Source organism: Staurois parvus, unplaced genomic scaffold (assembly GCF_062004578.1).
Source record: "Staurois parvus isolate SC_StPar_1 unplaced genomic scaffold, SC_StPar_1.0 ptg000277l, whole genome shotgun sequence".
NCBI lineage: Eukaryota > Metazoa > Chordata > Amphibia > Anura > Ranidae > Staurois > Staurois parvus.
In genome coordinates this window covers 3,221,506-3,247,093 of record NW_028318073.1, presented here as the reverse complement: position 1 = coordinate 3,247,093, position 25,588 = coordinate 3,221,506, and the positions used below count along the sequence as shown (strand labels likewise).

The 25,588-nt window shown below is 41.8% G+C and overlaps 1 protein-coding gene across 6 annotated transcripts in view; it reads right to left on the bottom strand.

Moving 5' to 3' along the window:
- RMDN2 (regulator of microtubule dynamics 2) overlaps positions 1-23,456 on the bottom strand; it is a 284,536-nt gene extending 261,080 nt beyond the window's left edge. For 2 of the 6 annotated variants that reach the window (XM_089681785.1, XM_089681786.1), the window contains exons 1-2: positions 23,351-23,456; positions 6,535-7,289 (exon numbers count right to left, since the gene is read on the bottom strand). In XM_089681785.1, coding sequence (XP_089537911.1) covers positions 6,535-6,968 — 434 coding nt within the window. In that variant the 5' untranslated portion in view covers positions 6,969-7,289; positions 23,351-23,456. The remainder of the gene's footprint in view (positions 1-6,534; positions 7,290-23,350) is intronic. The other 4 variants (XM_089681783.1, XM_089681782.1, XM_089681784.1 and 1 more) reach the window with 3 other exon arrangements.
- Between the last annotated feature and the right edge of the window lie 2,132 nt (positions 23,457-25,588).

Here is a 25,588-nt window from a genome sequence, read left to right as displayed (position 1 = left end):
CATATGGAAAACCAACTACCAACTAAGTCAGATGTCTCAACAGCCATGGGTCCCTCTGCAGTCTCAGGCATAACTACCCAGACAGAGCTCAGAATGATTCATGCAACTTCTCCTCTACGGAACCCCGGGTGCCAATACCTGAGTATTTCACGGGAGACCGCAGGAAGTTCCAAACCTTTTGTAACTCCTGTGAGCTATATTTTTCTCTGCTACCAAGAACCTTTGCATCACAAAGCATCAAAGTGGGATTCCTTATTTCACTCCTTCAGAATAAACCCCAATCCTGGGCACACCACCTTCGTGAGCAACACGATCCGGCTCTGACTTCTACGGACTCTTTTTTCTCAGCGATGTCACAACTTTACGCTGATCCCTTCCGTCGCCAGAGTACAGAGTCTATGCTTAGCAAGCTACAGCAAGGCCTAAGGCCTATAGAGGAATATGTCACTGAGTTCTGACACTCAATGGAACGAGTCTGCTCTCCGCCATCAGTTTTGCCTTGGTCTCTCTAACATCTCGAAAGATGAGCTTGCCCGAGTTGGGGTACCAACCAGACTAGAGGACCTGATAAACCTAGCCATTCAAATCGACTGACGGCTCCGGGAAAGGCAGGGTGAAAGAGCTAGCAGGGGTGTCTTGATCTGCTATGAAATAGAGACTCCTATCCCCTCACCCACTGCTGTCACATCAGACATACTCTCCAGCAAAAGGGGGCATCGTAATTCTCCTCGTAGAAGTTTTTGGAGACCACCTTTATCCTCTGCTGAACGTCTTCAACGACAAAACTTCAACCTTTGCCTCTGCTGTGGTGATGCGGGTCACTATGTACTGACATGTCCAGTGAGACCTCCTAAGCCCTCCCTAGCTGGTTCCAAGGAACAAGTCAAACACACCTCTCCTTCCTCCTTCATTTGCAATTTGCTGAAATAACTATTTCTGTTTTAGCAGTTATAGACTCTGGTGCCTGTAGCTGTTTCATGGATTCTACCTTTGCTAATACAATATCCCTCTCTGTACCAAGAAACAAAGATTTTCGGTCCATCTGGCTGATGGCTCTGGTATCAGTTCTGGCCCAGTGACGCAATAGACTATGTCAATCTTCTGCCACTCATCCTAGGGACAGCAGGAACTTCTACATCTGGATGTCATAACCTCACCAATGTTTCCGGTCATCCTCGGCATGCCCTGGCTAAGGGCGCACAACCCATCCATCAACTGGCTCTCTGGGGAAATCCTCTTTTCCTCCGAATACTGTCAGACTCATTGCATTCCAAAGGAACCGTGCGCAGTGACTCCTCTTCTTAGCATCCATCCTGAGATGATGAAACTTGTCCCTGCTGCCTACCATGATTACTTGGATGTATTCAACAAATTGAGTGCCAATGCTCTTCCCCCGGACCGGCACTATGATTGTCCTATTGAACTCCTACCCGGTGCCGAGATCCATTTTGGGTGAATTTACCCTCTCTCTGAATTGGAACTAGAGGTCCTCCGGAATTACATAGATGAAAGCCTGGAAAAAGGGTTTATTCGGCCCTCTACAATCACCAGCGAGAGCTGGCACTCTTAGACCATGTGTGGACTTTGTGATCTGAATAAGATAACAGTCAAGAACCGCTATCCTCTTCCCCCGATTCCCGAATTGTTCCAAAGGCTATGAGGGGCATGTGTCTTTTCAAAACTAGATCTGAGAGGTGAATACAATTTAGTCAGAATTCGTGAAGGGGATGAATTGAAGGCGGCCTTTCGAACACGCTTTGGGCACTTTGAATACCTGGTGATGCCATTTGGCCTCTGTAATGCCCCAGCAACATTCCAACATTTTAATGATATATTCCGGGACTATCTTGATTTATTGATCATTGTCTATTTGGATGACATCCTAGTCTTCTGAAGCTTAATAGAACGACACCAGGACCACGTGAAGAAGATAATAGGTAGGTTACGCTAACATCACCTCTATGCCAAAGCTGAAAAGTGTGAATTTGAGAAACAGACCATTCAGTTCCTCAGACTTGTGATTACTCCCGATGGCATTGCTATGGATCCTCAAAAAGTGACCTCTGTATTAGAGTGGCCCGTCCCAAGAGACAGGAAAGCGGCACAACGCTTTGTGGGATTTGCTAATTCCTATAGGAAATTCATTAAGAATTTTTCTGGTATCATTGCACCAGTCACGCAGTTAACCAGGCAACATGTTGCTTTCTAATGGACTCCCGAGGCTCAAGCAGCTTTTGAACAACTAAAGACCTTATTCACCTCTGCTTCTATCCTGAAGCACCCAGATCCTGCTTTAGCTTATGTTCTCGAAGTGGACGCTTCTGAAAATGCTGTTGGAGCTATATTGTCTCAATGACAAGGACTTAAGTCCTTCCTTCACCCTGTTGCCATCTTCTCTAGAAAGTCAAGCTCCCCTGAAAGGAACTATGACGTAGGAGACAGGGAGCTGTTAACCATCAAGGCGGCCCTCGAGGAATGGTGCTACTTGCTGGAGGGAGCTTCACACCCTATCTACATTTTTACAGATCACAAAAATCTGGAATACTTGAGAACTGCAAAACGCCTAAGGCCACGGCAGGCAAGATGGGCACTTTTCTTCTGTCACTGTGTTTCACTTGACATACCATCCAGGATCAAAGAACGGCAAACCCGATGCGCTCTCACACATGTATCATGACTCAATAGTACCATCCGAACCTGGCACGATCCTGCCAGCTAAAAACTTTTTACTCCTGCAAGCAGACCTTGTATCACAAATAAAGGAAGCGGTTGATGACCATCCACCCCCCTTGGAAATGCATCTTCAGCTAAGGGATGGCCTGTATCTACATAAAGAACAGATTTATATACCGAACAACTCAGGAGTCTCATTCTTAAAAGATGCCATGACCATCCTTTAGTGGGTCACTTCGGGATCCTCAAGACCTCAAATTTGGTCTCCAGTTCCTTCTGGTGGCCAAACTTAATGAAAGATTGTAAAAATTACATTAGATCTTGCTCGGTATGCCTCCGAAACAAGTCTGATAGAGCTAAAACCTGGGGCCTATTAGAATCCCTTCCAGTACCTGAAAAACCACAGAGTATGATTTCTCTGGACTTTATTGTAGAGCTCCCCCCATCTGAAGGGTTCACCACCATCTTTGTCGTGGTTGATCGTCTGTCAAAAATGGCTCATTTCATACCTCTGAGAGGGACTCCTTCTGCTGCTGAGACTGCTTCTGCTTTCATTAAAGAGATTGTGAGGTTACATGGTATTCCCAGCAATTTCGTATCCGATTGGGGAGTGCAGTTCACCTCTAAGTTCTGGAAAGCTCTGTGTGAGGCACTAGAGATCAAACTTCACTTTTCTTCTGCATATCATCCACAAATGAATGGGCAAACTGAGAGGACAAACCAGACACTTGAACAGTATCTACAATGTTTCTCTTCTTACTCACAGGATGACTGGGTGTCTCTCCTTCCATTGGCAGAATTTGCATATAACAATTCCATCCACTCTGCTACCAAACAGTCCCCTTTTTATGCCAACTATGGATACCATCCTTCCTTCCTCCCTGAAATGCCAGGGGAACCCGCTGTCCTGGCAGTACAAGAAAGGCTGTATTCCCTCAATAGGAATGGTGAAATGTTACGAGAAACTATTTTGGAGGCTCAGGCAAATAAGAGATTTTTTGACAGAAAAAGAAGGGGGAATCTGAAACCAGGAGAAAAGGTTTGGCTATCCACAACAAACTTGAAATTGAGCTGCCCTTCAAAGAAGCTTGGTCCAAGTTACCTGGGGCCATTTACAATCAATCAAAAGAAAGATTAATCCTGTAGCTTTTGAATTAATGTTACCAAAGAATATGAAGATCCATCCGGTATTCCATGTCTCTTTATTAAAACCAACCAAGTCTATTTCCGGATCGAGGTCCAGAATCTCTTGCTCCACTGCTTGTCGAAGGTAATGAGGAATATGAAGTAGAAGTCATCCTGGACTGTAGAAAGAGGGGTGGTCAGACCCAGTTCCTCATCAAATGGAAAGGCTACGGTCCAGAGGATAATTCCTGGGAACCATCCGCTAATGTCCATGCTTCACGGTTAGTGCAAGCTTACCTTCATCTTCACTCTGAAAAACAAGCTTTAGTAGGCATCTGGAGGCTTCCCCTAAGGGGGGGGGGGGCAATGTGAGGGAATTCCCGTGAGACGGCTGGCGAATAGACGCATGTTCACACGCACGTCGAAGATTGGCACCAGACGGACTATTTAAAAGGTGCCTCTACCTGTGCTGACTGGTCTTCAGCTGTTCCTCGTTTCCTGCTCGTTCCTGTGTGATTTCCTTGTTGCTGACCCGGCTTGTTCCTGACCTGACTCTGATTACTCTCCTGCTTGATACTTATTCCTGACTTCGGCTTTGCTCCTGACTTTGGCTTGTTTATGATTTGGTACCTCATTGTCTGCCTGTTGATGACCCCGGCTATTCCTATGACATTGCTCCTGCCTCCCATCCCAGCTTCCTGCCTTACTCTGGTGCACACCTGACGAACTACCATACCAGCTCTGCATATTGCTATTGTTCCTGAATCGGAGGTTCATCAGTCTTCCAAAGACAACATCTGCTGGCGCTCTTGTCCCCCTGGTTCCTAGACACCCTCTGTTCCACTTCCAGTGGGGTCAGGGCTAGTGACACAAGTGAGGCCGACGTCGTCATTTCAGTCTCCAATCAGGTACGTGACAATCACGCCCACAACACTAGAACATTCAGAAAATATGCTACTTTCTGAATACACTACTGCAACCAGTTTTCTATACAAGTACATACAATATCACCAATGCCAGAAGACCCCGATTTGTAAATTAAGCATTTATGGGGTAGTGTATTAAATCTAAATATACTACCTCCACAGACCTTCCTCTACCTTATACATTTTTTAACATTTGATATCAATTTACAGCATTACCAATTGCGGACTATTGTGGTACAAGGTGAAAGGACGGTGGTGCATTGTAGCGCTGCACCTATAAAAGTCACAATAAGTCATAATTAAATTAAAAGCCACAATGTGTGCAAAAAAAAATAAATAAATAAATTGTACAGTGGTACCTCGATTTACGAAAGCCTTGGTTAATGTAATTTTTGGATTACGAATGAAAATCCATTAATGCCTCGGTTACGAATTGTTTACTAGTTTTTTTCGCAATACGCAGTGTATGTTGGTGCTGATTTTTAAATGCAATTGCCGACTTTTTTTTTTTCTTCACTATAGCTCACAGGATTTAGCTGTCACCTTCCCCGAAGTTGTTTCTTTTAAGAAACTAAAAGGAAACATTGTTTCTTTTAAGTTGGGAAAATAAACTATAAGAAAACTCTCTCTCTTTTAGCGAGCGCCCCCCCCTCCTGAACCATACCAGGCCACATGCTCTAAACATGGGGGGGGTGCGTTGAGGAAGGGGGAGCCCCCCAAAGCACCTTGTCCCCATGCTGATGGGGACAAGGGCCTCTTCTCCACAACTCTGGCCGGTGGTTGTGGGGGTCTGCGGGCAGGGCGCTTATCGGAATCTGGAAGCACCCAGATCCCACACCCCCCCCATGTGAATGAGTATGGGGTACATGGTACCGCTACCCATTCACAAAAAAACAAAAAGTGTAGTGTGAAAAAAGACAGGTCATGGTCTTTGACAAGTCCTTTATTAAAAGAAAGAACTAATAGAATGTCCCCCGCAGTAGATCCAACGTCAATCACGATGCCCACCGCCACCGACCCAAAAAAAAAAAAAAAGTTCCATTCCAGACGATGGCTGAATGAGAATTCATAATTGTGTCAGGCTCTGAACTGTATATTTTCTCATCTTCCATTGCCAGAAGTGAAAGTCAATTTTTTAATGCCTTATAAAAGGTCTTAAAATCCCTTTAGCTGAAATATCTTTAACCTCCACCCGCCCGGCCTGTAGTAATATGACGACTGAGTGGGAGCGCTGCTATCCTGGGTGGACGTCATATGACATCTTTTCGGGATCGAGCTTCACTCACACCCCATGGCCAGGCACAGCGGTGCAATCCGTCACCCGCTGTGTCCACTGAAAGTTCTATCTGTCTAAAAGAAAATTATAGAAATGTCATATGGGTGTAGTGTTGCATGACCACCCAATTGTCATTCAAAGCGTGACATCGATGAAAGCTGAAAATTTGCCTGGGCAGGAAAGGGGTGAAAGTGCCCAGCATTGAAGGGGTTAATTTAATACAACTTACACAAATTACATAAAACTGCATTTTAAAAAATGTATTTCTAAACATTTGTTTTTTTCTGTGACATCCCCCATATTAGTTGTTGGGTGCATAAAAATGGAAATTCTGGACTCATCAGAAGGGCTTCAAGATCAAAGAAATTAGTGTAATTAACATTTTACATTCACTTCTTGCAGTTCAGGATGCTTAACTATCCTCCTGTAAGAATAGCATCTATGAATTGACAGACATGTAAAAAAATACCTAGTCAGTCAATAGCATACAAATTTTACAACTTAACATGCTTAAAGAGATTTTTTTTTTCTTACCCTCCTTCACTTTCTGCTTCCTCAGAGCTGGGGTATTCCACTGTCACTTTATTTGTCTCACTCTTCTTCTTTTTAAGACTTCTGTGTAGGGGACTGACCTTCCGAGCATCATTCTTTCCTCCAAGTTCATCCTTGATTTGCTCTTCCAATTTTGCAATAGTTTCTTTTAAAAACCAGATCTCCTCTTTAAGCTCTTCTACATTTTTTAGTAAGCTGCCCAATTTTTCTAGGATTTGCAGCTGTCGACACTGTAGAACTGTGACTGCTTCTTTATTGTCTTGAGTATCATCATCTATAGCAGTGGCCCATTTTTCTTGCAAACTAAGAAAGTAGCCAGGTTTTGCATATCTTCTCCAACATAACAAGGCAAAGCTGACCCCTGCTGCTCCAACAAAAACTCCAAAAAACAAGGTTCGGTTCTCAGTTTGATACATTTTGTTTTAAACACTGTACGGATTATGTTTTTTTTTTTTAAAGGCTACAGTTCAAAATGCCCAATGTAGCTCATGTCAGAAAAGTTAAGCAAAGACCTCTGAACTTATTTGTAAAGGCTTATCATCAACCAGACTGCATACAGCTAAAAAGTAGAAAGCTACATTCTTCCTTTACCCAGATTTACACAACCTTCCACCATGAGATAACAATCTGCTTATGAAGGCTGCAAACAATATTTGTAGTAGGATGTCCCTGAATGCCAGATCTATGAAACGCACAGTCTAGTTTTCAAATGTCCAAAGGCATTACTTTCATGTTTTCTGCCAAAACACAAGGACAAACAAAAAGGCAGTTTTTAATAGCAAATGAAAATTAAACAAGCTGAATAACATTAAACGTTGAAATACACATACATATCGGTAAATCCCACTGGTATCTATAGTTACAAAATATAAACAACATGAGAGGTAAGGCACTGCCATAGTGGACATGTATTGATTTCAAAATGACAAAAAAATACAGTTACATATAATGTATATAGATAGTGTGGTTGAACAAGACGCAAGTCCATCTAGTTCAACCAATAAAAGGGATATAGATTATATATATATATATTACACACATATACACACACACATATACATATACACAGTGGGGATCGAAAGTTTGGGCACCCCAGCTAAAAATTTGTATTGATATGCATAAAGAAGCCAAGGAAAGATGGAAAAATCTCCAAAAGGCATCAAATTACAGATTAGACATTCTTATAATATGTCAACAAAAGTTATATTTTATTTCCATCACTTACACTTTCAAAATAACAGAAAACAAAAAAAATGGCGTCTGCAAAAGGTTGGGCACCCTGCAGAATTTATAGCATGCACTGCCCCCTTGCAAAGCTGAGACCTGCCAGTGTCATGGATTGTTCTCAATCATCGTCTGGGAAGACCAGGTGATGTCAATCTCAAAGGTTTTAAATGCCCAGACTCATCTGACCTTGCCCCAACAGTCAGCACCATGGGTTCTTCTAAGCAGTTGTCTAGAAAACTGAAACTGAAAATAGTTGACGCTCACAAAGCTGGAGAAGGCTATAAGAAGATAGCAAAGCGTTTTCAGGTGTCAATATCCTCTGTTCGGAATGTAATTAAGAAATGGCAGTCATCAGGAACAGTGGGAGTTAAAGCAACATCTGGAAGACCAAGAAAAATATCAGACAGAACAGCTCGCAGGATTGTGAGAAAAACAATTCAAAACCCACGTTTGACTGCACGATCCCTCCAGAAAGATCTGGCAAACAGTGGAGTTGTGGTACACTATTCCACTATAAAGAGATACTTGTACAAATATGGTTTTCATGGAAGAGTCATCAGAAGAAAACCTCTTCTACGTCCTCACCACAAAAATCATCGTTTGAACTTTGCAAATGAACATATAGACAAGCCTGATGCATTTTGGAAACAAGTTCTGTGGACCGAAGAAGTTAAAATTGAATTTTTTGGCCGGAATGAGCAAAAGTACGTTTGGAGAAGAAAGGGCACAGAATTTAATGAAAAGAACCTCTGTCCAACTGTTAAGCATGGGGTTGGATCAATCATGCTTTGGGGTTGTGTTGCAGCCAGTGGCACAGGGAACATCTCACGAGTAGAAGGAAAAATGGATTCAATAAAATGTCAGCAAATTTTGGATGGTAACTTGATGCCATCTGTGAAAAAGCTGAAGTTAAAGAGAGGATGGCTTCTACAAATGGATAAAGATCCTAAACGCACCTCGAAATCCACGGGGGATTACATCAAGAGGCATAAACTGAAGGTTTTGCCATGGCCTTCACAATCTCCTGACCTCAACATAATTGAAAATCTATGGATAGACCTTAAAAGAGCAGTGCGTGACAGACAGCCCAGAAATCTCAAAGAACTGGAAGACTTTTGTAAGGAAGAATGGGCAAAGATACCTCAAACAAGAATTGAAAGACTCTTGGCTGGCTACAAAAAGCGTTTACAAGCTGTGATACTTGCCAAAGGGGGCAGTACAAGATATTAACTCTGCAGGGTGCCCAAACTTTTGCAGACGCCATTTTTTTGTTTGGGCACCCCAGCTAAAAATTTGAATTAATGTGCATAAAGAAGCCAAGGAAAGATGGAAAAATCTCCAAAAGGCATCAAATTACAGATTAGACATTCTTATAATATGTCAACAAAAGTTATATTTTATTTCCATCATTTACAATTTCAAAATAACAGAAAACAAAAAAATGGCGTCTGCAAAAGTTTGGGCTGTGTACATTTTTAATATCCATAGGTGATGCTTTAAAAGCCTTTACAGGTTGCCACTTTATATTTACACAGGACGTCTAGAGCTTGAATTACTGCCCTCGATCTGACATTTGTGGCGACAGCTCACAAGCATGGTGCTACAGTATCTCTCACAGAAGTGAGTACACCCCTCACATTTTTGTAAATATTTTATTCTATCTTTTCATGTGATAACACTGAAGAAATGACACTTTGCTACAATGTAAAGTAGTGAGTGTACAGCTTATATAACAGGGTAAATTTGCTGTCCCCGCAAAATAACTCAACACAGTCAATATCTAAACCGCTGACAAAAAAAGTGAGTACACCCCTAAGTGAAAATGTCCAAATTGGGCCAAATGTGTCAGAATTTTGTGTGGCCACCATTTTTTTCCAGCACTGCCTTAACCCTCTTGGGCATGGAGTTCACCAGAGCTTCACAGATTGCCACTGGAGTCCTCTTCCACTTCTCCACGAGGACATCATGAAGCTGGTGGATGTTAGAGACCTTGTGCTCCTCCACCTTCCATTTGAGGATGCCCCACAGATGCTCAATAGGGTTTAGGTCTGGAGACATGCTTGGCCAGTCCATCACCTTTATCCTCAGCTTCTTTAGCAAGGCAGTGGTCGTCTTGGAGGTGTGTTTGGGGTCGTTATGTTGGAATACTGCCCTGCGGCCCAGTCTCCGAAGGAAGGGATCATGCTCTGCTTCAGTGTCACAGTACATGTTGGCATTCATGGTTCCCTCAATGAACTGTAGCTCCCCAGTGCCGGAAGCACTCCTGCAGCCCTAGACATGACACTCCCACCACCATGCTTGACTGTAGGCAAGACACATTTGTCTTTCTACTCCTCACCTGGTTGCCACTACAAACGCTTGACACCATCTGAACGAAATAAGTTTATCTTGGTCTCATCAGACCACAGGATATGGTTGCAGTAATCCATGTCCTTAGTCTGATTGTCTTCAGCAAACTGTTTGCGGGGTTTCTTGTGCATCATCTTTAGAAGAGGCTTCCTTCTGGGACAGCAGCCATGCAGACCAATTTGATGTAGTGTGCGACATATGGTCTGAGTCCTGCAGGCTGACCCCCCCCCCCCCCCCCCCACCCCTTCAACCTCTGCAGCAATGCTGGCAACACTCATACATCTATTTCCCAAAGACAACCTCTGGATATGACGCTGAACACGTGCACTCAACTTCTTTGGTCAACCATGACGAGGCCTGTGCGGAGTGGAACCTGTCCTGTTAAACCGCTGTATGGTCTTGGCCACCATGCTGCAGCTCAGTTTCAGGGTCTTAGCAATCTTCTTATAGCCTAGGCCATCTTTATGTAGAGCAACAATTGTTTTTTCAGATCCTCAGTTCTTTGCCATGAGGTGCCATTTTGAACTTCCAGTGACCAGTATGAGAGAGAGCGCGATAATACACCTGCTCCCCATTCACACCTGAGACCTTGTAACACTAACTAGTCACATGACAATAGGGAGGGAAAATGGCTAATTGGGCCCAATTTGGACATTTTCACCTAGGGGTGTACTTACTTTTGTTGCCAGCAGTTTAGACATTAATGGCTGCGTGTTGAGTTATTTTGAGGGGACAGCAAATTTACATTGTTACACAAGCTGTACACTCACTACTTTACATTGTAGCAAAGTGTCATTTCTTCACTGTTGTCACATGAAAAGATAAAATAAAATATTTACAAAAATGTGATGGGTTTACTCACTTCTGTGAGATACTGTATGTATCTGGCCACTTTGTTAGGTATACCTGTTCAATTGCTTGTTAACACAAATTGCTAATCAGCTAATAACATGGCAGCAATTCATGCAACTGGATGTGGTGGAACTTTGAGCAACTGGATGTGGTGAAGACAACTTGCTGAAGTTCAAACCAAGCATCAGCCTTGAAAAAGTATTCATACCTCTTGAAATTTTCCACATTTTGTCATGTTACAACCGAAAACTTAAATGTATTTTATTGGGATTTTATGTGGTAGACCAACACAATGTGGCACGTAATTATCAACTGGAAGGGAAATGACAAAATGGTTTTCAAACATTTTTACAAATAAATATCTGAAAAGTGTAGTGTGCATTTGTATTCAGCTCCCTTTACCCTGATACTCCTAACTAAAATCTAGTGGAACCAATTGCCTTCAGAAGTCACCTAATTAATATAGTCCACCTGTGTGTAATTTAATGTCAGTATAAATACAGCTGTTCTGTGAAGCCCTCAGAGGTTTGTTAGAGAAGATTAGTGAACAAACAGCATCATGAAGGCTAAAGAACACACCAGACAGGTCAGGGATAGAGTTGTGGAGAAATTTAAAGAAGCGTTAAGGTTATAAAAAAATATCCGAAGCTTTGAACATCTCATGGAGCACTGTTCAGGCCAACATCCGAAAATGGAAAGAGTATGGCACAACTGCAAACCTACCAGGACATGGCAGTCCACCTAAACAGACAGGCCTGGCAAGGAGAGCATTAATCAGAGAAGCAGCCAAGAGGCTCATGGTAACTCTGGAGGAGCTTCAGAGATCCACAGCTCAAGTGAGAAAATCTGTCCACAGGACAACTATTAGTCGTACATTCCACAAATCTGGCCTTTATGGAACAGGGGCAAGAAGAAAACGATTGTTGAAAGAAAGCCATAAGAAATCCTGTTTTCAGTTTGCGAAAAGCCATGTGAGGGACACAGCAAACATGTGGAAGAAGGTGCTCTGGTCAGATGAGACCAAAAATTTAACATTTTGGCCTAAAAGCAAATCGCTATCAGTGGCGGAAAACTAACACTGCACATCACCCTGAACATATCATCCCCACCGTAAAACATGGTGGTGGCTGTATAATGTTGTGGAGATGCTTTTCTTCGACAGGGAAGCCGGTCAGAGTTGATTGGAAGATGGATGGAGCAAAATACAGGGCAATCTTAGAAGAAAACCTGTTAGTGTCTGCAAAAGACTTGAGACTGGGGTGGAGGTTCGCCTTCCAGCAGGACAACGGCCCTAAAACATACAGCCACAATGGAATGGTTTACATCAAAGCATTTTCATGTGTTAGAATGGCCCAGTCAAAGTGCAGACCTAAATCTAATTGAGAATCTGTGGCAAGACTTGAAAATTGCTGTTCTCAAAACACTCTCTATTCAATCTGACAGAGCTTGAGCTATTTTGCAAAGAAGAATGGGCAAAAATGTCATTCTCTAAATCAAAGCTGGTAGAGACATACCCAAAAAGACTTGCAGCTGTAATTGCAGCGAAAGAAGGTTCTACAAAGTATTGACTCAGGGGGGCTGAATACAAATGCATGCCACCCTTTTCAGATATTTGTAAAAAAAAAAAAAAAAAAAATTGGAAAACCATTTATCAATTTCCTTCCACTTCACAATTATGTCCCACTTTGTGTGGTCTATCACATAAAATCCCAATAAAATACATTTACGTTTTTGGTTGTTACAGGACAAAATGAAGAAAATTTCAAATGAACACTTTTTCAAGGCACTGTACTTCTACATTGTAATCATATTCCCCCTTAAGCACCTCTTCTCCAGAGTTAATATCTGTAATCTGTGTAATCGAGCCTCATAGCTTAGGTCCTTCAACCCCCCTCCCCTGAAAACACCATTTAATTCATTTTTAATATTCAAAGCAAACTCACCCATCCATTCATGTCTCCATACTTTATTTTGGCGAGAAATCACGTTGAAATACACCCCCTAGCATTTCTAGCCATGGTTATCTTGAACAAGCTCTCCTGCTAATGTAGTAGTTTACAGTTTTGAGACAAACCACTTACCACGTGCAGTGATGCTTACAATGACAGCTTTAATTTCAACATTAAACATTTATCCCAAAGGAAAAAAAACTGTTGCAGTTTGGCTTAAATTGTTTAGTGTAATACCATGTGTTGTGGTGTGCTCAGATACAAACCATAAAACACACGTTAACGCAACACACTGAAGCAGACAAGTGTGTAGCCAGCCTATGGGACAGACTACTGCCAATGGTGGAAAAGAGGAAGGACCTGTGATGTCACCAGTTCAACCAGAGGTCCTTTGCAGCATGAGTTTGTGTATATATATATATATATATATATATATATATATATATATATATATATATATATATATATATATATATATATATATATTTTTTTTTTTTGTTTTTTTTTTTTTTTGTTTTTTTTTTCCCCCCCCCCCAACAGATTGTGTAGCTGGACATGGCTTAAAAAAAAGCAAAAAAAAAAAAACCTGTTGCTTTGCTCTGCATGGGCAAAACACAGGTTACTTTAAAAAGAGAAGTTGAGTTTTTTTTTATTTTAAAAATCATACTTACCTGTCCCCCGTCGGCTCTAAGACTGAGAACTGAGCAATCAAAGAACGCTGATTGCTCAGCTCTCAGTGCTCCGTGAGCAGAGAGCTGGTGACTGTCACTGGAGCACTGGGCTATGGAGGGGGCGGGAGCAGCTGGCTCCGGCTCTCAGCGGATTGCCGGCATTTCCTACTTACATGTGATCAGCTGTGATTGGACACAGCTGATCAGATAAAGAGCAAACGTCATTGGCTCTGTAGTAATCGGTGATCCACTGTGTCCCAGGGACACAGCGCACCACCGATCGCCGCACGCCAGAACGAGAGAACGCAGCCCTCCAATCATTACCTTAAATGGTGGGCGGGAGGCGGTTAAAGTACTCCCCGAAAGACCCTGATCTGCCCCAGTTAAGAATAAATCTAAGACTGCCAGAACATCTGGGGGCTCCCGGTCCTGCTCCTTCAGCCAGGAGTTGAACCTTTTCCATATCTTAGCCTAGATGGCCCTTGTTATGGGTTTGAGGCAGCTTTTCAAAGTCTATTACCTTTTCTGAGAACCCCGTTTCTCAGAAACCATGCAGTCAATTTCAGGGATGTCACTTGAGGGTGAAGAATTGGACCAGATCCTACCTCTCTGGAAGAAGAAACAGAGGGATCGAGAAAAGATCCTTCAGCAGGGAGAACCATGGTCTCCTTGGCCAGAATGAAGCTACTATAATGAGGTTTGTATTTTCTGACAAAGTTCTGAAGGACTGCTGGCAGCAGCCTTACTGGGGGAAATAGTGGTGTGAACCTCCTGCGCTAATAATCCTAGATATGTGACCTACCAAGAGAAGCTAACATTAAATCATATACCCATGATCTGTAGATATAAATAAATATAAAAAATGAAGCGCTACTCACATAAATAACATAAAATTTAAACAAATAAAATACACATGTGAATAGTGACACACTGTGTAACATAAAAAACATATGTGAAATAAACTAAAAAATGCTCACTCAGTGCCACAATAAAAAGATTAATAGGTGAAATACATGTGAAATAATACACAATCATGCAATACTACAAATATTGTGTTTTACAGCTGCACCAACAAGTTATGGTGAATAACAGTCCAGAACAAATAGGTCTAAACCACTGCAAACTCAATAAAAGGCATAAACATGCAAAGACCTAGTGCATGTATATATATATGTATATATATATATATATATATATATATATATATATATATATATATATATATATATATATATATACATATATATACATATATACATACATACATACATATACATGCACATATACATACAATAAATATCGAAAAGTGCCACAAAAAAATTATAACAAAGGATGTGTACCTCCAATAAGGTAAAACATATATAAATATCTCAATCAGTGCAATACAAATACATAAAACAAAATAATCAGCGTCCAATATTTGTGCAAATACTGTGCAACAACACACAAATTAGATCAAACTACAACGTCTGATACATGCTCAAAAAGTCCAACACGATGTGGATAATGCCACTTTATCCAATTCAAGATGACACTAGTGCTGATAAGTGATAGTGGGTAACTGCTGGCGAAGAACAATCCAACCACTGGCTAGATTAGCCTCTCACCTCAAAACTTCAACCCGTGAGGATCAAAGCGTTTTGTGGGATCACACCCTCAGATCCTTCAAGTATGCAGCCTCTCCACTGGTCTGCTTTCACCGCAAACAAATCTCCCTCTCAGAGGGTCAGCACTCTGGTAGTGGCTCCTCCGCAGATAGGGCTGGGGTAAGTGCCAATATCTCATTCAAAAACAAACACATCCTCCCATAGTGTAATGTGTTTATTTTACCGGAGAGGGCAAAATATAATAAAATGCACACTCACATAGATCTTCAGCATATATCAGCATTGAACCTCATGCTTTTGGGTGTACTTTTCATGCATGGGTATAGGAATGAGGTGTGCCAAAATGGCGTCCACGCTGGAAGTGCGTCACTACGTCAGGCCTATGCATTGCGTCACAATCCCATGCGCCTTCCTCAGGGTCTGAGGAAGTCACATGCCAACAGTTACCCACTATCAGTTATTATCAGCACGAGTGTCATCTTGAATTGGATAAAGTGGCATTATCCACATCGTGTTGGACTTTTTGAGCATGTATCAGACGTTGTAGTTTGATCTAATTTGTGTGTTGTTGCACAGTATTTGCACAAATATTGGATGCTGATTATTTTGTTTTATGTATTTTTATTGCACTGACTGAGATATTTATATATATTGTACCTTATTGGGGGTGCACGTCCTTTGTTATCATTTTTTTGTGGCACTTTTAGATATTTATTGTATATACAGTTGTGTTCAAAAATAATATCAGTGTGTTGAAAAAAGTGAATAAAGCTGAAAATCCTTCTAATAGCTTTTATTTCCATACACACAAATGCATTGGGAACACTACAGATTCTATTCCAAATCAAAACATGAAGAAAAATATATCAAATTTGTGTTGTTCCTCTAAAAAAAATTGAAGAAAAGTGAATATTAGACTGTTCAAAAAAATAGCAGTGTTTGTATTCTTCTTTACAAACTCAAACATTCACTATATAAACTGAAAAATGTTTGAAGATTTTGCTTTCCTTTGAATCACTTAATAAATATTTAGTTGTATAAGCACTGTTTCTGAGAACTGCTGTACATCTGTGTTGCATGGAGTCAACCAACTTCTGGCACCTGTGAACGGGTATTCCAGCCCAGGATGATTGGACTACATTCCACAGTTCTTCTCTATTTCTTGTTTTTTTCTCAGAAACTGCATTTTTGATGTCACCCCACAAGTTTTCTATTGGATTAAGATCCGGGGATTGGGCTGACCACTACATAACGTCAATCTTGTTGGTCTGGAACCAAGATGTTGCACGTTTACTGGTGTGTTTGGGGTCGTTGTCTTGTTGAAACACCCATTTCAACGGCATTTCCTCTTCAGCATAAGGCAGCATGACCTTTTCAAGTATTCGGATGTATTCAAACTGATCCATGATCCCTGGTATGCGATAAATAGGCCCAACACCGTAGTATGAGAAACATCCCCATATCATGATGCTTGCGCAACCATGCTTCACTGTCTTCACAGTGTACTGTGGCTTGAATTCAGTGTTTGGGGGTAGTCCGACAAGCTGTCTCCGGCCACTAGACCCAAAAAGAACAATCTCACTTTCATCAGTCTACAAAATGTTGCGCCATTTCTCTTTAGGCCAGTCAATGTGCTCTTTGGCAAATTGTAACCTCTTCAGCACGTCTTTTTTTTCAACAGAGGGACTTTGCAGGGGCTTCTTGTAGATAGCTTGGCTTCACATAGAAGTCTTCTAATTGTAACAGTACTCACAGGTAACTTTAGACCTTCTTTGATCTTCCTGGAGCTGATTGTTGGCTGAGTCCTTGTCATTTTGGCTATTCTTCTATCCATTCGAATGGTAGTTTTTCGCTTTCTTCCACGTCTTTCAGGCTTTGGTTGCCATTTTAAAGCATTTGCGATCATTTTAGCTGAGCAGCCTATCATTTTCTGCACTTCTTTATATGTTTTCCCCTCTCCAATCAACTTTTTAATCAAGGTACGCTGTTCTTCTGAACAATGTCTGGAACAACCCATTTTCCTCGGAATGTCAGAAAGAAATGCACTGTAATCAGCATGTACATTTGCTGCCTGCCTTCCTTAAATAAGGACAATAATTGCCACCTGTTTTTCAAAGAATGAATGACCTCACTAATAGAACTCCACACTGCTATTATTTTGAACATGCCCCTTTCAATTAGTGATTCATTTACACAGAATCAACAGCATGAATGTCTTGACTGTTGGGTCTGTTGGATTTCTATTACTCTACTACACCTGCTAGTAAATTATTTGCCATGTAGAAATATAATTTCTACCAAAAACAGTGATTGATCAGGTAAGTGATGTCTGACTGCTATTATTTTGAACACAGCTGTATATATGCACTAGGTCTTTGCATGTTTATGCTTTTTATTGAGTTTGCAGTGGTTTAGATCTATTTTTTTCTGGACTATTATTCACCATCACTTCTTGGTCCAGCTGTAAAACACAATATTTGTGGTATTACATTATGTGTCACATTGCATGATTGTGTATTATTTCACAGGTATTTCACCTATTAATATATTTATTGTGGCATTGAATGAGCATTTTTTAGTTTATTTCACATATGTTTTTTATGTTACACAGTGTGTCACTATTCACATGTGTATTTTATTTGTTTAAATTTTATGTTATTTATGTGAGTAGCGCTACTTTTTTTATATTTATTTACTGGGGGAAATGCATAATAGAGCCTGAACTTCGCAAAGGCATCTATTCCCAAGGCCCGATCCTGGGAATACAGGGAAAAGAACAGAGCGACCTTGTTGCCCCCCACTGCAAAAAGGTCCACTTCCGGCTTGCCCCATTCCTGGGTGATGCTCTTGAAAACACCTTGGTTGAATGACCACTCATCCTGCTTTACCTGATGCTGGCTGAGAAAGTTTGTTAGAGAATTTTGAGCCCCCCTCAGGTGGATAACTGATATTGAGGCCAGGTTCTGCTCAGTCCACCCAAAAATATCGTCTGCAATTAACTGAAGGGATGGGCTCCTTGTCCCCCCTTGCTTGTTGATGTACGACACTACTGGCATATTGTCTGAGTGAACTTGGATCCCTGGGGCAGATTGCTGCCTAGGTGCACGTCCAAGCCGAATGAACTGGCGTTGGTCGTGACAATCAGCTGGCTTGGTGTGGCCCACACAGAACCCTGCAAAGATTGTGGCAGACTTACCACCACCATAACAACCTCTTGATCCTGGCAGTAAGGTGGATTGGGAGATCTAGCATATCCTACCTCCTGTTCCAGCACCGCAAAAGACAATGCTGCAGTGGGCAGGAAAAAAAGATGTCATAAAGCCAAACACCTTCATGACCTCCCTGACAGGGACGCTTACATTGGTCTGTAGACAAGCAACTGACTGATCCATCTTCCTAATCTCCTCCGGAAGAAAGATCTTTCTCATCACCAAGGAAATTGTATAGCCTAGATAGACCATCTTCTGCAAGATGAGATTTGTCTCTGTTGATAAGCCACCCGAGAGCGCAGAAAAACTTGCACAAATTGAAGATCTATCTCCAACTGATAAGTCCTGGCGGTGAAAAGGATCGTCCAGATTGTGGGCTATCACTGTCACCCCCCCCCCCCCCATCTTAAAGCAGCTGACATACTGGAGGCTCGGGTTAGGGTTGCGGGGTACTCTGCATCCTATCTATCAAGACTAGAAGGTAGATGCAATGTCATTTTTAACTGAAGAGAGAATCTTGTGACATGCTGTCACTGACTCATCTTTACTAGGCTATTAACACAATCAAGACTAAGGGGCTTTTCCCAAGATAAGCCTAACTTTGCTGCACATAAGCTTAACTTTGCTGCACATACAGCATACTTACTTCTGGGAACCTGCACTTGGGCTCTGGCTCTGTCCTGAGCTTTAACTTAAAAGCCAAACAACCAGACCCCATTAAAGTCAGGCTTCTGCACACCAGACCACCACTGTGCTGGGCTAATAAAGACCCCAGGGAGTAGGAAATCAAAGACCACCAAGGGTTAGCAAACAGAAATCCTCCCCACATTTACCCGAGGGGTGCTGGTGCCTGAGGAACCAGAGTCCACTGCCTGGGAAGGCGCAGCGTTCTCCCTCCTTGTCCTACCGCTGCGCCAATTGAGACTGGAAACACTGTTTCTGGTGCCCTCTAATGAGGTCACTCCATCAGAAGACTGCCCTTGAAAGCCCAGTGGGGAAAGCTGAGCCAGCAAGCAGCGTGGCGGGCACTGCCAACCTAAAGGAAGTCCTCTCTCTACCCAAGCACAGGCAGTGACAGGGAGCGCAGCCCCACTCCACCCTAACCGGAGGGATCGCGCCAGGCAAGGAGAAGATACTCCCGGAAAGCTACCACAAAGGATAGCCCTGAGACATGGAGCTCGACAAGCAGGTTCCTAAACATGCTTCCTTCCTGGCCGGAGGAAACACAAAAACTGAAGGGGAGACCTGGAGGACCACCTCTTAAGGAGTATGAACTAATGTGTCTCCTGGAGGAGCTCAATGTCTCACAGGCTGTCCTGGAAGATGAGATAATTCAAAAGTAAAATAAGCAGTTTACCTATACAGTACAGTAAAGCAGCAGAAGCCATCTGTCCCCATTCTTGCCAAGAAAGGATCATCCAGCACTCCAAAATCCTCTATGCCTTCCAGCAGTGTTAAAAAGCGACACATTCCAAAAATGTGTGCCGTAACGCCCCTGCTTCTGTGACTGACAGATCCTGTAGTTCTCATCCAAGAGCATGAGAGATGGTGGTTGTGTACAGCATTTCCTCACATATTGCTCCCCCTACCCCCTCTGGCTCACCCAGGATTGGCTGCTTCTTGACTGAGTATTATTGAACAAGTCGTCAGGTGGTGCCTCCCTGGATCTCCAATTGGTCAGTACTCTCGAACAATAACATAAAAAGTTATATTATATTTACTTGTTTAAATTGTTACTAAATCCACAACAGTAGAATTAGGCTGTATATAGTAAAGCATGCTTGTTATACTCACTGTGGAACCTAAGAGTTAATCCTATGCATTGTGTAAAGAGGATGTTTGATTCTGCCTTCTCTGATCCTCCCCCTCTTCCACAGTCTCAAATTCATCTGCTGATAGAACAGAGCCTTGGGGACATGCTCAGTTTGGTGTGTATTGCTAGAGTATTTTTTATTTCTTAGGAGAGTGCATGTGATCAGCACAGGGTCAACCAGAACTGTCCAGACAGAGGGTCAGGGGCCCTACAGCCTCATAGGACAATCAAGGGAGAATGAAAACTTCTCCTACAAGCTTTAACCAGTGCTCTGCTGGACACTGATAGAAGTCACAAGACTGCTCTAACTGCTGATGAGAAAAGGTATTTAGCTGCTCAAACTGCTAATGAGAAAAGAGAAGTTTATATTTAATAAAGTGGTTGCATTTCTGTTTGGTGTACTGTGGGAGACCAGATGTAGTGAATGAAGGGTCCTGGGTTTAGGCTGCATGCACCCTGGCTTTAAAAAAATGCTAATTTTGAGCGGGTTTTTGTACTAGCGTTAAGCAGCATTTAGTGTTTTTTCCGGCTCTCAAAAACGCAAAACAGAAGGGGTTTTTTTCTGTCTCAAAACACTGAGTCTCTAGACTACCTAATGAGCATGGACACATAGGTCCACCTTACTTTCTTCCACAGGCAAAACGCTAAACTCTTCAAGGAACAGTGTGCATGGAGCTTAAACTTTTTCTTTTTTTTTACAATTCTTGTTACGTCCTGGTTGCCGGTTCTAGTCGAATGTCATACTTCCCAGGAGTCTTCAGGAGGGGAGGGGCGGCTTCCTGAACGAAGCACTGAGCTGATAAGTATGACGTTTGGTTTTTGTTTTTTGCTTGTTTTTTTTCATCTCTTCCCATCCGGCCCATGCCGATAAACGCAGGCGGACGTTTCTACACATCCCCCCGCATCCACTGCCTGTGCGCACTTCCTGGGAGCATGCAGCACACAGGCAATGTTCTGGTATGCTGAGTGAGGTCCCAATTCATGTGATCACTGATTAGCCAATCAGTGATCACATAAACAGTAGAAATCAAGATGTCACTAATGAACATCATTGTTTACTACTTGTGAATTCTGTGAATGACCACAGAGGTCACATGGTAGAAGGCCATTCATAGCAGCCTTGTACCATGTGATAAGCTGTGACCAATTACAGCTCTCAAAGTAATTCTCAATGGTTTTTACCAAAAAGGTAGCAGAATACATTTTGGCCAAGATTTATGAAGAAAGGTTGTTTGCAAAAATTTTATAAGAAAAACACATTTTTTTCAAAATTTTCAGTCTTTAATTTATATAGCAAAAAAAATTAAAATCCCAGTGGTGAATAAACACCGACCAAAAGAAAGTTCTATCGGTCTAAAAAAAATGCACCAAAAATTAATTTGGGGACAGTATTGCATGACCACGCAATTGACTTTCAAAGTGTGACAGCACTGAAAGATGGCCTGGACTGGAAATGGGTGAAAGTGTCCGGACTTCAAGTGGTTAATTTGCCTTTACAATTGCTTTAAACCACATCAAATACTTATTTCTTGCAAGTACTCAAATGGTGAGATTTTTGTTTCTACATTACCTAGCCTGTATACATGCTCTAGCAATTCCAAGAAGGCCCAACTCTGTTTTCTTATTTTATATTATGGGGGATACAATATGAGGCACTGAAACATGTAAAGGAAGCCAACTCAAGCTATACCTAAAATATCACTATTGTGTGCGCCTACGTTTTATTTAACCTCTTAACACCTGGAGAAAATTTTGCAGTATACACCTACAGGTGTAAATATTAAGGTCTAGTTCACACTTATACCCTGATCACATTAAGCCTGACTTCGAAATTGTGCGACTTACAGTGAATAGGTCTATGCAAATCACACCAAAAGTAGTGCATGTACTACTTTAGAAACCGGTACAGCTCCAACCAAGTCAGAACCGCACCGACATGACCGCTGTAATTGCGGACAGTAGGGCGCGACTTGGCATTCGATTTGCAAGTCGCATAACATGCAAATCGCATTCCAAGTCACACCCGATGTGACCGGATTCTGCATCAAAAATGTGTGGACAGAGTTTAACATTGATTCCAATGACGCTAGCTCACATCAGTGCAGGTCTTTCCAGTGTAATCAACAGAAATAGAACATAGGACATTTTTTTTGTATGGAACAAATCTGGGACGAGCAAAACACACCAAAAATGCACATGTCCTTAGTTGAGATGAAGAAAAAAAAAAACAAAAAACATTGGAACACATCAGTAATGCATCCGGAATGCAGAAATGGTTTCTTGAAACAGCCCTTAAAATGTTACTTCAGGATCCTGCATTCACTATATCTGGTCTTCCGCAGTGCACAGAACATGGAAGTGCAATTATTTTAGTGACTATAAACTGTTGAATACTTTTTCCCATCAGCAGTTAGAGCAGTCTTGTGACTTCAGCAGAGCACTGTTTAAAGTGTGTTGGTGGAGTATTCTTTCTGCTCTAGGAGAATGCAGAACCCCAGACCTCTGTCTGGACAGTGCTGATTGGCCCTGCGCTGATCACATGCACTCTCCAAAAGAAAAAACCTATCTAGCAATACACACCAAACTGAGCATGTAGCTATGGGTTCAGTCTGTCTTAGGAGATAAGAGGTGGACATTTGAACAAGAGGAGGGGCAGAGAAATCAGGATCAAATGGTCTTTTTACACAATGTGGAGAATTAACCTGTTAGGTTCCACAGTGAGTATAACAAGCATGCTTTACTGCATATACAGACTGATTTTACTGCTGTGAATTTAGTAACACTTTAAAAGGAAGCATTAAAGTGAAGCAGTTACTTCTCTCTGCTTGGGCAATGACCAGGTTCACTTTGATGTGGTATATTCTACAAACATAAAATGTACAGACATCTTACAGGAAATGATGAGAGTTGTGTATAACAGAGAGACAGAAGAAATCAGGTCAAAACAAGGACATTCAGTAGTTACACACATATATATCCACACTAAAGATAAAAATATTCTAAATCAGCATTTCATTTTTTTTTTTTAAATCCTGTTTCATCATTCATTTTGTCACTAGTAAGTGAGCCGCTAATCTCTTCCTGACTTGTACACTTCTCTTCTGAACCCCCCACTACTCACCATACTGTACGCTTCTCTCCAAACAGCGCCTCCTATTAGACACTTCAGTGTGTGCTGTCAAAACCGTCTCGGTTGCTAACCTGGCTACTGGTGAATTTGGTGCCGTAAGTAAAAAGGTTCCGCCTCTCCGACAAGCCTAGGGGGAGCTATTTTATGCATTACTATTAGTTATGCGGTCGGCAAACGACAGCGGTAGATAGTGTTAGCGACCCGGTTTAATCTGACCAAGATCAGTGCTGATGTGTAGTGTGCCAGTCCCCTTTCAGAACCTTCCGCAAATGTCCACCTGATAAAACAAACCCTTGCTTTAGGAAGAGCAGCGTCATGTATATTGCAATAGTTCACAGCAAGTAATCTGTTTTCTGTTATGCGTGCTGAACTTTGCACATGATACATACAAAAAATAAATACAATTGAACATGCAGCAGTTCACTAGATAAAGTAATGGTTTTACCAGGTCCATGTAATTTTCCCAGTTTTACTTTTCTCCCAGGAAGCCGCAGAGGCCGTGCACAGCCATTTACTTGTCAGGTGGTACGCGGCTCCTGTGGCTTCCTGGGTGCAAGATAGCAATAGGAAATTTATGATCGGTATATAGAATACCTGTAAAATGGCCCTACGCATGAACTCTTAGTACTCATGAACACTTAGTACTCATGCACACTGGACATTTTTACAGCGGCTGTTTTTAGCTTTTGGTGTTTTTTTCTACAGCCAGTAAACCCCCCAGCATGTTATCCTATGTGTCCATGCACACATAGACTGTAATCAGTGTTTTTTGGCTGGAAAAAAACCCAGAACTAGTGGGTTTCTTGAGGAGTTTTTTTAGCTGTAAAACGCTCAAACAATGACAAATGTGGAAAATTGCGGTTTAAATGCAGCAAACCAGCAATTTTGGATGTTATTTAAGCAAAAAAAATACTAAATGCTGCAAATGCAAAAAAAGTGTCTAAACGCTAATGCAAAAACTCTATAAAACGCTGTAAAACTCATGTTTCTAATGTGACTACACAGCTAACGTTACCAGCGTCATTAAAACGCCCAGTGTGCATGGAGCCTTACACGGACATTATAAAAGCACTTTGTCTAATGAACTGCTGCATGTCCTTCTCTTTTTCCTTTTGTATGTGACACATTTAAAGTTAAAGCGTAGCTCCACCCAAAAGGGGAAATTCTGCTTTAAAGATTGGTCCCCCACTCCCCATTAAGGATTGGCACCTTTGGGGAGCTGGGGGGAGTGGGTACCCGAAATTGTCAGGTACCCGCTCCCACTTTTGCTGTGATCGCCTAGGCGATCGGAAGCAGAAGTTGTCCTCCTAAATATTTATACACGGGATGTGAGCGCTCTAAAAATCAATGAAAGCCACTATGCACAAAAGGTAACCAAAGAACCCCTAATATAAGCAATATAAGATAGGTGCAGCGCTAAAAATAAATAGATAAATAATTGAATAAATAATTAACCTAAAATGACAAATCAATGATGGTAATACCAGTTCATAAACAGTTCAAAAAGTGCTAAAGTGCTCTTTTAAGGTGCTTGCTTCCTGGGATCGGTGACTGTGCAAATGATATAGAGAATGCGCACTCACCGGACGCACATATAAAATGCGCCTGTATTAAATCCAAAAGGACATCAAAGTAAGCCAAGAATGGCGGGTGTCTTCCCTCTAAGGGAAGGGTTGTCATCAAATGGATCCCAAGGCTGATAAAAGGTGATCCGCATCTGCCAGAGTGCCCCCAAGGGGTTACATGGGTGCTGCTCCCTGGAGAGATCCCCTCTCTGGATATATGATGGCCAGGTGTCTGAAAATTAAAACTCCCCCAGGGAGATAAAATAGGGACATACCCATAGTGTAGTACGATTTGAATGAAAAACTTTTATTCCAGTATTGTTTAAAAGATTGATGCATCAAATTTGCTATAATAAAAACAGGTGGTAAAATATAGGTGCACTGGACTAACCGTCTGATATTAAAGATGGCCGCCGGAGCTCCACGTTGCTTCGGCGGCGTGACGTCAATGGCGTGATGAGGCTCCCCCTAATGCCTTTCGTGCGCACGCATGTCTTCAGAAGGGAGCTGCCTATCACACCGTGACGTCCGCTGCTTCCTTATATATGGAATGAAAAGAATAATGAAAAGAAGAAGAAGAAGAAGAATGAAAAGAAGAAGAAGAAGAATGAAAAGAAGAATGAAAAGAAGAAGAAGAATCTTTTCATTCTTCTCATTCTTCTTT